Source organism: Pollicipes pollicipes, unplaced genomic scaffold (assembly GCF_011947565.3).
Source record: "Pollicipes pollicipes isolate AB1234 unplaced genomic scaffold, Ppol_2.1 Scaffold_4295;HRSCAF=5057_pilon_pilon_pilon, whole genome shotgun sequence".
NCBI classification, from domain to species: Eukaryota; Metazoa; Arthropoda; class Thecostraca; order Pollicipedomorpha; family Pollicipedidae; genus Pollicipes; species Pollicipes pollicipes.
In genome coordinates, this window is record NW_023596461.1 from 14,558,037 (window position 1) to 14,570,701 (window position 12,665).

The following is a 12,665-nucleotide window of genomic DNA, read 5'->3' on the forward strand; positions in this document are numbered from 1 at the left end:
GAGACAAAAACTGTCATGTACACGAGCAGTTTTTCACTTAAGTCCAAAAAATATTTAGTAGTAGACAATTCTGAGACTGATAATGCCAGTCAGCTGTCGTTTACCAGCCCCTTTAGTGCACAAAGAGCAAAGCATCACTGGGGGAGTCTCTCAGCATCCAGCTCAGCATTAGCTTTTGATAGGATCCCCGACCGTCTCGGTGGTGGTTGGTGGCGTGGAGCGGGAACGGCCTTGGAAAGTGTATTGCGAAAAGGTGTGAGCTGCGGGAGGGCGCGTAGCACTTTGTTTTACGGAGCTTATGTGACAGTGAGTGTGTTTTACAAGCGTCTTGCCAAGTGCGATCTGACCCTGCCAGTGGTGTCCTGCAACGGAATATGCCCATCATGACCACGCGGTTGAAAATACTTCTCCACTCGCCATGGCAGTTTGTTCTGCTCGCAATCGCTGCCGTCCAGATTGTGCCTTTCTGCTCTGCATTGCACCAAGGTAGGTTCACATTACAATTTTTCATTTCAGTGGAACAGCCTTACAGCGGCAGGCAGGCACGTGCAAAATATTGTCAAAACAAAGAGGTTTAACTGATTTTAGGTTTACTTCCATGTGCCATGGCTCCAGCTTTGCATGTAGGCAAAGGTGTCCACATGCTGGCTGCTGATGAGTTTGGAAGGTGCTTTGTGAATTGATGTGAAAAGCCAGTAGGATGGTTATCAGTTAAATCTAAAATTTTTGAGGGTATTTCGTGGAAGTTTTGGTCTTTGTGACTGGTTTGTGAGTTAGCCACCTGTATGCAAATTGTTGAAGGTTGGGTTGGCATAGGTATATATTGCTACCTAATGTTAAACAAGAGCATTGGACATCATTCTTTGTAGTTAAGGCCAAACATCACAAATAATCACAGAATGGATAGATTCATGTTCCTACCTTCAAATTTGAATAATTACAATAGTGAGCTCCTGAGTGCCCCACACAATCCACTGTCTTGACCCCCCCCCCCCCCCCTCCAGTGCAGTCGCTACATTATTGTGTGGTCACAATGTTACTGCTTATCAAGAACCATAAAAATGTATGGGGCCAAGATAACAGTAATAATTCAATGAAGTATGTTTCTTATTGCATGTAGGTATTTTTATGAAACAGACAGGCCAAAATAGTCCAGAACATAGCCTAAATTAGCCTAACCTAACCTATTCTAACCCAGCCTAGTACAGCCTAACCTAACCTAACTTAACCTAACCTAACCTAACCTAACCTAACCTAACCTAACCTAACCTAACCTCCCCACCCTATCCCCTTCAACCCAGCATCCTATTGGCACGCGTGTTCAATGCCATATATATGTACCGTATGAAGAAGTTTTGTTTAGCTACCATACTCTTATTTTGCCTTCCATCCCCAACTGAATACATCATATTTGCCCCTCATGTTGACTAATCTACAAACACTACGGAGGACTGCTTGGATACGCAAGAAGCATATTTCATTGGATTCTTGTCAATGGGCCCTGTACATTTTTATGGTTCTTGATGTGCAGTAATGTGATCACCCATAGCAGTGGCACTGGGGCTGAGGTTGCAACATGTTTGCAGTGCTTGAAAGTTCCCTGTCATAGGTACTTAAGTTCCAAAGTAAGAGCTTACGAGCTTGGTCATGGCCTTTGACATGTACTGGACCACCTTGTGCCCTTGGGCCAGGCCAAATTCTGCCGAATCTTCACATTATTTTTGCATGGCAAACACATTTGAAATATTTTCGCATTAAAGGACCTTTGCAACACTAAAGCTCCCTGAAATTTGAGCTCTCTGTGCACTCAATCTGGTGGTGGCCGTGCACTTAACTCTTGCATTTGAGAACTTGCTGTGTAAGTGCTGCAACTTCACTATTACATCTGGTATGTTGGGCTTAAGATGTATTTGTGGAGTTTGTGCTTTGGGCAGTGCCTAGGTATCCAGCCAGATAATGCATTTTCATTGATATGTTGTTTGGTTAAATTAGTGCCACTATCTGGGCATATACTGCATAGTTCATTTTTGTATTTCATTTGCATCACAGACCATATCCTGGAAACTGGAAGTGCAGTATTCCAATCACAGATGAATCTGCTGAAACAAGATATGGGCATATTATCCACATCAAGGCAGTGACATGTAGACATTATCAAATAATCAGGTTTTTTACCTTGGATGGCTTAATTAATTTTGATCCATTTTATTTTACAGCTTCAGTTGATTTGTGATGCAGACCAATTTTTATGCAATGCAGATCACACTCTGTCCTGACAGCTCAGTTGGTTTTGGCTTCTACCTTCAGATCCGCCTACCTCCACCTCTGGAAGGGTGGGCCCAAGTCGCTAGGTGCTAGCTTTTGACCTTGACAGGTATGGCAGGTGGCAGAGGTGGGCCACCATAAAGGTCAGGTGATGGCAGAGGGCATAGGATGATGTTAAACATTGTGGTATATCAAACTTTCTGGATTTGAGTGGTTGGATGGTGTAGGTCAGGGCTCACACAAGCACTGCTTAGCTTGGGTTCTGATCCCAGAAATCCATCCATTCAAAAGGTTCAAACTAAATTTCAAAAAAGAGTTGGTCATGGTCATAGTTAGCTTCTTTTTTAAGTTGTATTAACTGAAAAATGGGTGTGGTATGAAATGGAAGACCACAATGCCCTACTGTTTGTAGCTGTGAGGCAAATGCTCTGTACATGCAATACCTGATCTTAGAGCTATCAAGGCAAGGAAATTATGTGGGTTCCGTGATATGGCTTACCAGATGTTCACAAGTTATGCCCAGTTAAACAGCTGGAAAACACTTATCTTGAGTGTAAAATGTGAAGTTTTGTTTATTGTGTGGATTTTGACCAAATTCCTTCAAAATGTGCATATCTAGTGTAAATATTATGACTCAGGTCATGTTGTCACCCCCCTGCTATTGGCTACATCCCTAAGCACAACTCAGGTCAGCTCAACACACAGCCTAAACACAGAAGGGTCCCCTCACCCGTGGTGAAAATGTGTGTCATGATATATCACCATGTGCCTGGGTTATCCTGCTGTGTAGGTGTTATCTGCTATATCAGGCATCCAGGTAAGATGCATGTAACCAGACAACCAAACCAGAGGTAACTTGGTCAGTGACAAATGAATCAGCAGAACAGAGTCATATTCATCTGAACCATTAACAACTGGGCCAGCGGCAACTGAACTGGTGGCTATTGAGCCAGTAGTAACTGGACCAGGACATCTAGTCCAGTGATGATTTCCCTAGTGACAATCAAACCAGGCTTATTGGCCCAGTGACAGTTGGATCAGAGAGAAGTGAATGATAATTTGAGGACTCTTCCATGTATTTAACTCCAACATCACCACACAGGTTGTGGCAATGATGTCACCTTGCCCTAATGGAGGCCTGGGGTATCATTTTTTAATTATCATCCTTAAGGAAATCCACCATTGCTAGGTTATGTGGTCTTCCAATAGGCACAAACTGAAGTTGCCTTCCAACAAGAATAATTCATGCCAGCCCAGCCAGCACATCATCATTTGTTTACACCAGGCCATCTCCAGGTAGGGGCCCCAGCCCGACTTGTTCTCCATTAGCTCCTCATAGTCATTATGTCCGATGGATCGGTCGGCTGCGACTGAAATGGGGCATCCTTGCTGACATTTGGTGGCCGAATGCGTCATGATTGTCAATCGACCCAGCACCCCATCCTCAATCGCTGGCACCCAGGTAATTACAGAGGGACATCCCGATATCAGTGAAAGCATAAGTGGGCACATTTCAGACTTCGTGCTTAGCTCTGCTTGACGTCATGCGCGGGGGGTTACCTAGGGACATCCAGCACATCCAAGGAATGTCCCGGATTCAGTTGTCAAAGGTCAGTTTTTACTGGTGCAGTTGTCATCGGTCAGTTGTCACTGATGCAGTTGCCATGGATCAGTTGTCAGTGGTGCAGTTGTAGTGGGTCAGTTTTCATTGGTGTAGTTGTCATGGGTCAGTCGTCACTGGTTCAGTTGTCATGGGCCAGTTGTCACTGGTTCAGTCGTCATGGGCCAGTTGTCACTGGTTCAGTTGTTCTGACTTCATTGTCACTGTCTGGCTCAGTTGTGACAACTGATCATGATGACTCGGTTGTTACAACTGAGCCAGTTGTCAGTAGGTCAGTGACCAGTTGTCAACATCAGCAACTCACTTGCTCATGGCTTAGTTGTTTTGGTAATTTTTGGTTTTAATCATCATAGAACTAATGAAATCCAGTACCCAGAGCATCCATTCGATGGCCATGTCTTGGATGCTCTCTAAGCGCGCCATATTTGCCAGGTTTGATTATGCTAGCTGTGTTAATTGCACTTACCGGAATATTTTGTAGTGCGATCGCAGAAATATCCCATGTGACAGTCACCACATACAAACAACAGCTGCATGTGGCCAATGCTGTGCACTCAATGTGCCACTGAGAAATCGTCGCAGGGTGTGTAATGTGATCACTATGCATCCTAAGGGAAAAAAACGTCGTTGCTGCATACCAAGACCAACTTTGGTTCATGCGTGACCAATGCTTGCGTAATAATGTTGTTTGACCAATGCGACCAGTGCCGTCTGGTGTGTTGAAATTCAATTCGTTTCAAGATGAGAATTCCCGACTAAAAATTCAAACGTGCTTTACTTGGTGTAGTTCCAAACTTAGCAGTTACATGTAATGAATGCAACTTGTAAAACGAACTTAGCTCTTGTACGAATCTGTAATCGGGGCTGGGTGGATCTGAGGGATTCATTAGTCCCAAATGCACGGTCGCAATCCGTGCACGCTCACTTCTCGATAGCTCCCATTGCATTTCTGTTTGGAGTGACAGCGACCGTAGGCGCCATACTAGCGTTCACGGGCTATGTCGCAGCCGGGTTTCGAACCGGGGGCCCCACGTGGGAGCCGACGGCGATAGCCACTCGGCCATTACATTACGCCGCTAGCTCCTCATCCCCGTGCGGCCAACCAGCTGATCGATCGGAGCAGAGCCGGTCAGCGAAACATCAGCCTTGTTGCAAAATGGACAGGATGTTCTCCGTTGCATTCTTCTTCTTTCTTGTCTTCGGGGTGCGCCGGACGTCAGATGGTCCGCGTTCCCAACTGCGGTCAGGAGAGATAGCGTATTTGAGTTCTTTCAGCGCCGTGCATCAATGAGCGTGCCATCAGTAGAGCCATCTTCGCGTATCTTGTTTATCTTGCTATGCTTGTTCAATATGAGGGCTTCCATCTCATCATGCCGGAAAAAACATGAGCTCAAAGCCTTTATTGTTGATATAAATTACCTAGCACGGGATCGTGACATTTCGCGTTGAAGTTGCTCTAAGGAGGGACGAAGTCAGAGAGCGGCACGTGCTGATACCGGCGCCATCAACCAGACCAGACCCCTTGCACGTTTCATCTTGTTTAGGTTTGCCCGCCAAACCGTGCTATCAAATTGTGATATTGTGCCATCAAATTGTGATATTGTGGTATCAAATCGCCGGGTTGTGTTTAACGGCGGACTTAGCTGACATGGAAATCCCATCGCGTTGTTCACCTGAGTGTCGTTATAGCGGTGCGAATCGTGTCGCTCATGGCAATACGTTCGTCGCGTCGGTCGACGAGGCAGCGTCTCACGACGGGAAGCCCAGTGGCGTACCCCTGAATCCCGACCTCTGGTGTGACTCGTCCGGTCAGCTGGACGGCCGATCGAGTGTCATGCAGCTGCTGCCTCTGAATCTGTGCAGCTGTCCGACCACTTTAAGGCACATGCGATGACCATAGACGGCGGACGAGGCAACTGTCGCCGTCCGGATGACGTCACATTCAGCGGAAAGCTCAGAGTCGCGGACGGCGTCAGCGTTCAGAAACCAGCCTGCCGACGGGCCGAACCAGTTTATCGTGCCCCCGCAAGCCGAGTCTGACCAATGTTGCCTAGCGCTGGTAAGCTGGCTCTAATATGGCTGGGGCCCACCTCTCTATTGATGGCTCGTGCGTCGCGCTGCTGCCGTCAGCCCGCCAGCGTGACTCATCGTGTCTGCGTAGTGGAGCGAGGCGCCGGCTCTGCCCGTCTCCCTCCCTCTGTCCCCCGCCCACCGACCAGCCGACCGAGCGGCCCAGCCAGGCCCGCTCGGTACGACGCTTTGTGCGAGGGCGGTCGAATCCGTTTTCCGTCCAATCTTGGCGTGATTGGCTGAGATAGCTGCGGGCGCCGGCCGGCCGGCCTGCTGTTTGTCCCGAGCCGATAGCGGCTAGGCGCGTGACGGGGCGGGCGGCGGCCGCGCTGCCCCGGGCTCCGACTCCACCAGCGCCGGCGGCGGCCGCTGCCGCGCCCGCCAGCAGCAGGTCCGTTTCCCTTCGGCATTTCTGCAGACCAGTCCCTTTTTTCTTTTGTGCAGGCCGTCGGACAGAGGTCTGCGGCGTGCACCGCCAGCTTCGTTGTGCGGGTCGTGGAGCGGCGTGGACAGCCAGCGTTTGCGAGGCGATGTCGGGGAGTGACGACGGTCGGCTCGCGACGCCGGCGGGAGGCCGAGCCGCCTGATCCAGTGTCGGCCGGCAAGGTCGCGCCCGACCGGACATGAACCGGCTTCGGCCGGCTGACCGGGAGCGTTGCAGCGCCGGCGCCCGGTGCCTGGCGGCTCCGGCCCGGCCTCGTGCGCCGACCGGCCAACAGCCGCCGCCGCCGCCGCCGTCACGCCAGCTGGCCGACGCGCACGCACGCGCGTCACGCGCTAGTCGGCGCACGAGCAGCCGGGGACCGACGCGCCGGCGCCGCCGTCCTCCCCGCCGTCGCCGTCTAGACAGAGGCGGCCTTAAGTGGCCGGGGCTGTGAAGGGACTCACAGCTGGCGCCGAGCGACGCTTGGTCGGCGAGCTGGCGCGGCGCCAGCAGCGGAGGCCCGATGGCTCACCAGGCTGCAGAAATGACCTTGACTGGGACAAGCAGCCAACTTCGGATGGCCGGCATATGACGGGGCCCTTGCTTGTCGAGTGGAACCAAAGCTGGCGGCCACGTTTGTGACATGCGGACGGAACAGGCGTCTGGAAACTGCTGACAGCGCACCACTGTCACCTGCCGACGCGCTCACTCTCAAAGTGGGGCATGCACCTTTACATAACACGGGACTTATGAGTCATGTACAGAATAAAGCAAAGCTGTGGCTGTTGTGCAATGGTTGGAAGCTGTGTGCTTCTCTGAGCGCGCCGAATATCAGGGACAGGAAACGATGCAGTGTGCGTTGCCTCTGAGGGCGTTACATCAGATTCTAAGCACCTTGGTATTGAAAAGAAAGCATTCGTTGCCTCGCGTTAGCACAGCGAACGCACCTCGTCGGTATCCGAGTGCTCGGCTCGTAAGGATGCCAAGTTCTTGCACCCGGCGAAGTGAACATGACGTCGTAGTACATCTCAGTTCTGGCGGATTCTGAGGGTCATATCTGCAGTATATCCGCGTCGCGCATGGGTTGCGCATCTCAGGCCGGCGCGTGCACGTGCTCTGCTCCAGCCAGAGACATACGGACAAATGGCCAACGGTGGTCAGCCGCCCAAAAGGGCCTCCCAGCCGGGTCCCTTTGGCCTCTTTATATACGTTTAGAGGGGCCCTGTATACTTATGAATACTGCCGTTTTGTAGCCGCGGGTGGGCAATATATGCACGTTGTTTGAGTGTTTGCGTGTGTTCTTTGAGTGAGTGGTACAAGCACGTTTACACAGATACGTCCTTCGATCTGAAGAAAGCATACTCCTGAATTCTCGACGTGTATTTTCAACGTTTTTAGGGCAGTTGCTGGCTTCGGCTCCGTAAATTCTTATCGAGCGTCAGTTTTTAGCAAGTTAAGCATGTTGATGGTGTGCCTGTTTATCGCGCTTCATGTGTCCCCGATTCCCTCACAGTTCATGGCAGCGCCTGAACAATAGACAGGTTGTCGAAGAAGAACAAATTATTTGTGTTTACCTCTGCACGGTTGTAAGCTAATAGTAGGCGTGAGATGATTTGTACTATGTATTTTTGCACTTTGGGGCTGCTCCAAAACAGGCAGTCTTCACAAAGCTCTTGGATAAAGAGCCCTGATTTAAGTGCGCAGTTTGTGCTACATGTGAAAACTTGCGTGCTGCGTGCATTTCTCAATATGCACGCTAGCAATGATGTGGATAACGTGTCCCGCATCAGGGCGGGGGTGCGGTGGGGATGTGATGATTAGTGCACTCGACTCTGAGCCTGGGGCCGGGCCCCAGCCGCGCCGCCACCGCATCCCACATGATAACCTAATAAAGGCATCCGTCTCGATATGGCCATGGCGGTCGGCGAGACGTAAAGCCGCAATCATTGTTATTCTGGCTGGCTTCGTTTCCCGTCAGACTGTGTACGGTGTGGATTTTCTCAAATGTCGTGCGTTTCCGAGTCCCGTGTGACTGGCTGCTGTCCCAGCGGCGCCGCATTATCCTGCTGGACAGCACGGACATTGCATTGTTCTTCCGCCCGGAGCCCACTGACGTGACCTGGTACCGTTACCCCTCAGATTTGCATGCCTGTACACGCCACGTGGCCGCTCTCCATTGCAAATGGATCGCCGGCTGGAGCCGAACCTTTCAAAGGAAGTTCTGGCCATTCCAATGGCGGGATGTGTTACCGGAACAGGCAACAGACGAACGGTTGGCGCAGTAAGCCACCCACATTGACATTTCTGACAAGTTGTGGCCATTCCAATGGCGGGGTCTGTTTGCAGGAACAGGCAACAGACGAACGGTTGGCGCAGTAAGCCACGCACATTGATGTTTCGCACAAGTTCTGGCCATTCCAATGGCGGGATCTATTACAGAAATCGGTTACGGACGAACGGTTGGCGCAGTAAGCCACACACATGGGCATTTCTGACAAGTTCTGGCCATTCCAATAGCAGGATCTATTAAAGAAACAGACAACAGACGAACGGCTGTCGCAGTAAGCCACACACATTGACAGGCGTGTCTAGCACGTTAGTTTGTGTTTGACCTCGGAGTTCCCGAGCAGTGACCTGCGTGCGGTCGCTTCGTCGAGCTTGCGGCTCACGCGAGTGTGCCGGTGACGGGCGGCTTCAGTGGGGAGGCGACTAACGCTGGCTGCGTCTCCTCTCGGACAGGTGCGGCGGCCTCCGTGGCGTACGACGAGCGGCCGTCGCAGCTCGTGCAGGTTGTGCCGCTGGTGCGGCTGGCCCGCCAGGCGCCTGAAACGAACGGCATCGGCGCCGACAGCCAGACCAACGTGGCCGCCCACCCGGCCGCCCCTAAGTGAGTGTCTCGGGCAGGGACCAGCGGCGCGGTGTCGGTCGTCGACGCTGGTGTGGAGTGTGCCAGACTCGGTCCCCAACCCCAGTGACGGCGGGCTGGTTGCGATTTTCAGTGTGCCAGACTTGGTCCCTCACCCAGTGACGGCAGGCTGGTTGCGATTTTCAGTGTGCCAGACTCGGTCCCTGACCCCAGTGACGGCGGGCTGGTTACGATGTTCAGTGTGCCAGACTCGGTCCCTAACCCCAGTGACGGTGGGCTGGTTTTGTTGTCTCCAGTGTGTCAGGCCCGGTCCGTAACCCCAGTGACGGCGGGCTGGTTGCGATCTCCAGTGTGCCAGACCCGGTCCCTAACCCCAGTGACGGCGGGCTGCTTGTGTTGTCTCCAGTGTGTCAAACCCGGTCCCTGACCCCAGTGACGGCGGGTTGGTTTTGTTGTCTCCTGTGTGCCAGACTGCACGGTCCCTAACCCCAGTAACGGCGGGCTGGTTACGATGTTCAGTGTGCCAGACCCGGTCCCTAACCCCAGTGACGGCGGGCTGGTTACGATGTTCACTGTGCCAGACCCGGCCCCTTGCCCCAGTGACGGCGGGCTGGTTACGATGTTCACTGTGCCAGACCCGGTCCCTAATCCCAGTGACGGCGGGCTGGTTACGATGTTCAGTGTGCCAGACCCGGTCCCTAACCCCAGTGAGGGCGGGCTGGTGCGCTGCAGCTTTGTTTACACTGGCCTGAAGTATGGCTCATGCTAGCTGACGCTTCTTTGGTGCTAGTGGCGGCTAAAAAGCAACAGATGCAAGAGAAGGTCGATGGTTTATTTGACCTTCCACCGTCGAGGCACCCACGCGCGCACAAGCATGACGCATGTCGATGCTTTACAGCAAGCATAACGAGGTGCATGGCAAAGTTGTATGAAGTGCGCTATCCTTTTTCATGTAGTGAATTCCCGATGGGTCTGAAGAGTGCCTGCTCAAGGTTGTCAGGCGTTCAGGCGTCAGGCGACCACGGTACAGACCGAAGGTCGAAGCCGCTGCGTAGTGCAGTGGCACGCCCCGCCGTCTGGTTCATGGGAGTTTGGCGCGGGGGGAAGGGTCCTTGCGGTGCGTGCGGATGGTGTTAAGCGGCACGTATATTCCAACTGCTGTGAGTCATGGCAGAGCCAGACAGCGTAAGAACAATGTTGGAATGGAATGTCTACTGTGCGTGCATCGTCACAACGCTGGGCAATGTAAATACGACAAATTTGGTAGCGGGCTTACCGTGAAGTTTGTTTTGTGAAAACAGTGCCAGGTGGGCAGGTTGGGGCACGGGACATAGATTAGTCGAGTAGACTAGAGTGGAGTGAATTGAAGTCGAGTGGATACAGTGGAGTGAATTGAAGTCGAGTGGATGCAGTGGAGTCAAAATGTTGAACGAGTGGGGCTCGAAATGCGCTTAGACTGAATTACTCAGCACTTTTGCACATCATATTTGCAATGTTCTGATTGTGTTGCATTTTCAGTCGGCATTTCCAAAAGATACGGTGGGATGCATAATGTGTGGTGGCCCTGAACCATGGATGAGGCGGGAACACACGCCGCCTGTACATTCACGTGGAGATGACCATCATAAATTGGTGATGTGGCCACAGAAGAACGGTACAAAACTACAACAGTCACGGATGGATTGATTCTTCGAGCTATCCGCCTCGTCTGGCGTGATGTACATGCTACCTTTTTTGACAGTTGATTACCTGATTCTACGAGATGGGACTTAGCCAGTTAATGTTTTATAGAGGAAGCCAATTAAATGTTCGGCCATTTTTGGGTGTTACGAAGTCAGAAGAACCGAACGATGTTTTGCTTTCAGCCATGTACGCGTCGCAACCTGACTTATGTTCTTGGAATTGAGTGAATAGAACCAGGGCCTTCTGATCGCGAAGGCAGGCCTCTACCAACCGAGCTGGCCGGAAGGAAGTTCCGCTGCCCTACCGAGTCAGGTCATTGGTGGAGCACTGGCCTCGCAATCAGAGGACCGTGGCTCGAATCCCATCAATTCCAAGGGGAGAATTCGGGTTGTGATGCATGCTTGGCTGAAAACTGAACATCATCCAGTCCTTTTTGGGACTCAAAGACACCTGATGACGGCCGGAGAGTTGACTGGCCAAAACGTTATATGTATTCTAGCACACCGGACGAGGACGATAGTCTGAGCAATCATTCCACCCATGACACTAATACCCAGTCTCAGTCGTTCTCTAAAGCCGTGTAGCAGTCGACTGCAAGTATAACAGTCGTCTCAAGCGTCACCATTGGCAGACAACACCCACACCTCGGGACAGAGTTCCCCAACGGGTGGTGTGTAGCACGGCCGTTATGGTAGTCATTAAGAGCGTTTCGCAACAAGAGAGCAGCAAAAGTCGCCCTTGCGTGGTTGGCTTGGCGTCGCCCTTCGACGGCGTCGCCACGCAAGCAGTGCTGTGTCGGCTGGTCGCGCCTGTTCACTGGACAATCCGGAGCTCACTGCCTGACGACAGCCTCGAGCTCCGCGTGCCCTTACGTGTGTAAGCCATAATCGGCACACAGAGCTCCATTATGGCGTATTGACTCATGCAGCCAGCGCCTCATCTCTGTATCGACTGGTAACGCTTTGTCACGCTGCGCTGTTGCGACAGACTTCCCGCTTCTTTGTGGTGCGCCGCCGCCAGGTGGGTGACGTCACCCCACTGCCCCACTCCCAGGCGGCTGACGTCACCACACCGTTCCAATCCCATCTGGGTGACGTCACACCGGAGCTGACTGCACGTTCGCTCGGTTTCAGCGCGACTGCCTCGACGACAACCACAACCACAACAACCACAACCACAACGACAGTCGCAAACACCGCGACACCTGGCGCGGCGAGCAGCGCGGCGCCGAGCGGCGGCGCGGCGGCGAGCGGCGGCGCGGCGGCGACCCCGACGACGACGACGGCGCCGGTGACGGCTCGCCCCACGACGGTCAACTACACCACGTCGCCGACGCCTGCCGTGCCGCTGGCCAGCACGGAAACCAGCTACGAGGACTTGGACGCGTTCGTCAGCGGCGACCACCCGTACCACATCAACGGCACCGACATCGAGCGCATCAAAATCGTGAGTGTCGGGTCATCGCCCCCGGCCGGTTGGCGGACCGGCGCCGCCGCCCGGCCGGTCGGGTCGGCCCTGCGCCCCTGCCAAGGTCGGCCGACGTGTGGTCACGGGCGCCTTTGTCCGCACGGCGGGCCTGTCGAGCCGGCCCGGCTCTCGACCCAGCCAGACCCCACTGTCGAGCCGACCCGGCCCCCGACCCAGCCAGACTCCCCGATGTTGAGCCGGCGCCCCCCCCCCCGAGTCCCCGCTGTCTGACCCGCTCGCCCCCCCCCCCCTCCCAGCCCCCCCCCCCC

General features: G+C 53.2%; 2 protein-coding genes across 3 annotated transcripts in view; one reads left to right on the plus strand and one right to left on the minus strand.

Moving 5' to 3' along the window:
* MED24 (mediator complex subunit 24) overlaps positions 1-12,665 on the minus strand; it is a 30,969-nt gene that overhangs the window by 16,503 nt on the left and 1,801 nt on the right. The window lies entirely within an intron of this gene.
* Positions 188-12,592, plus strand: LOC119097202 (uncharacterized). The gene is made up of 4 exons (XM_037220257.1): positions 188-486; positions 9,120-9,267; positions 12,063-12,114; positions 12,578-12,592. The coding sequence occupies exons 1-4, from the start codon at positions 375-377 to the stop codon at positions 12,590-12,592; spliced, it is 327 nt and encodes a 108-aa protein (XP_037076152.1). The 5' UTR covers positions 188-374.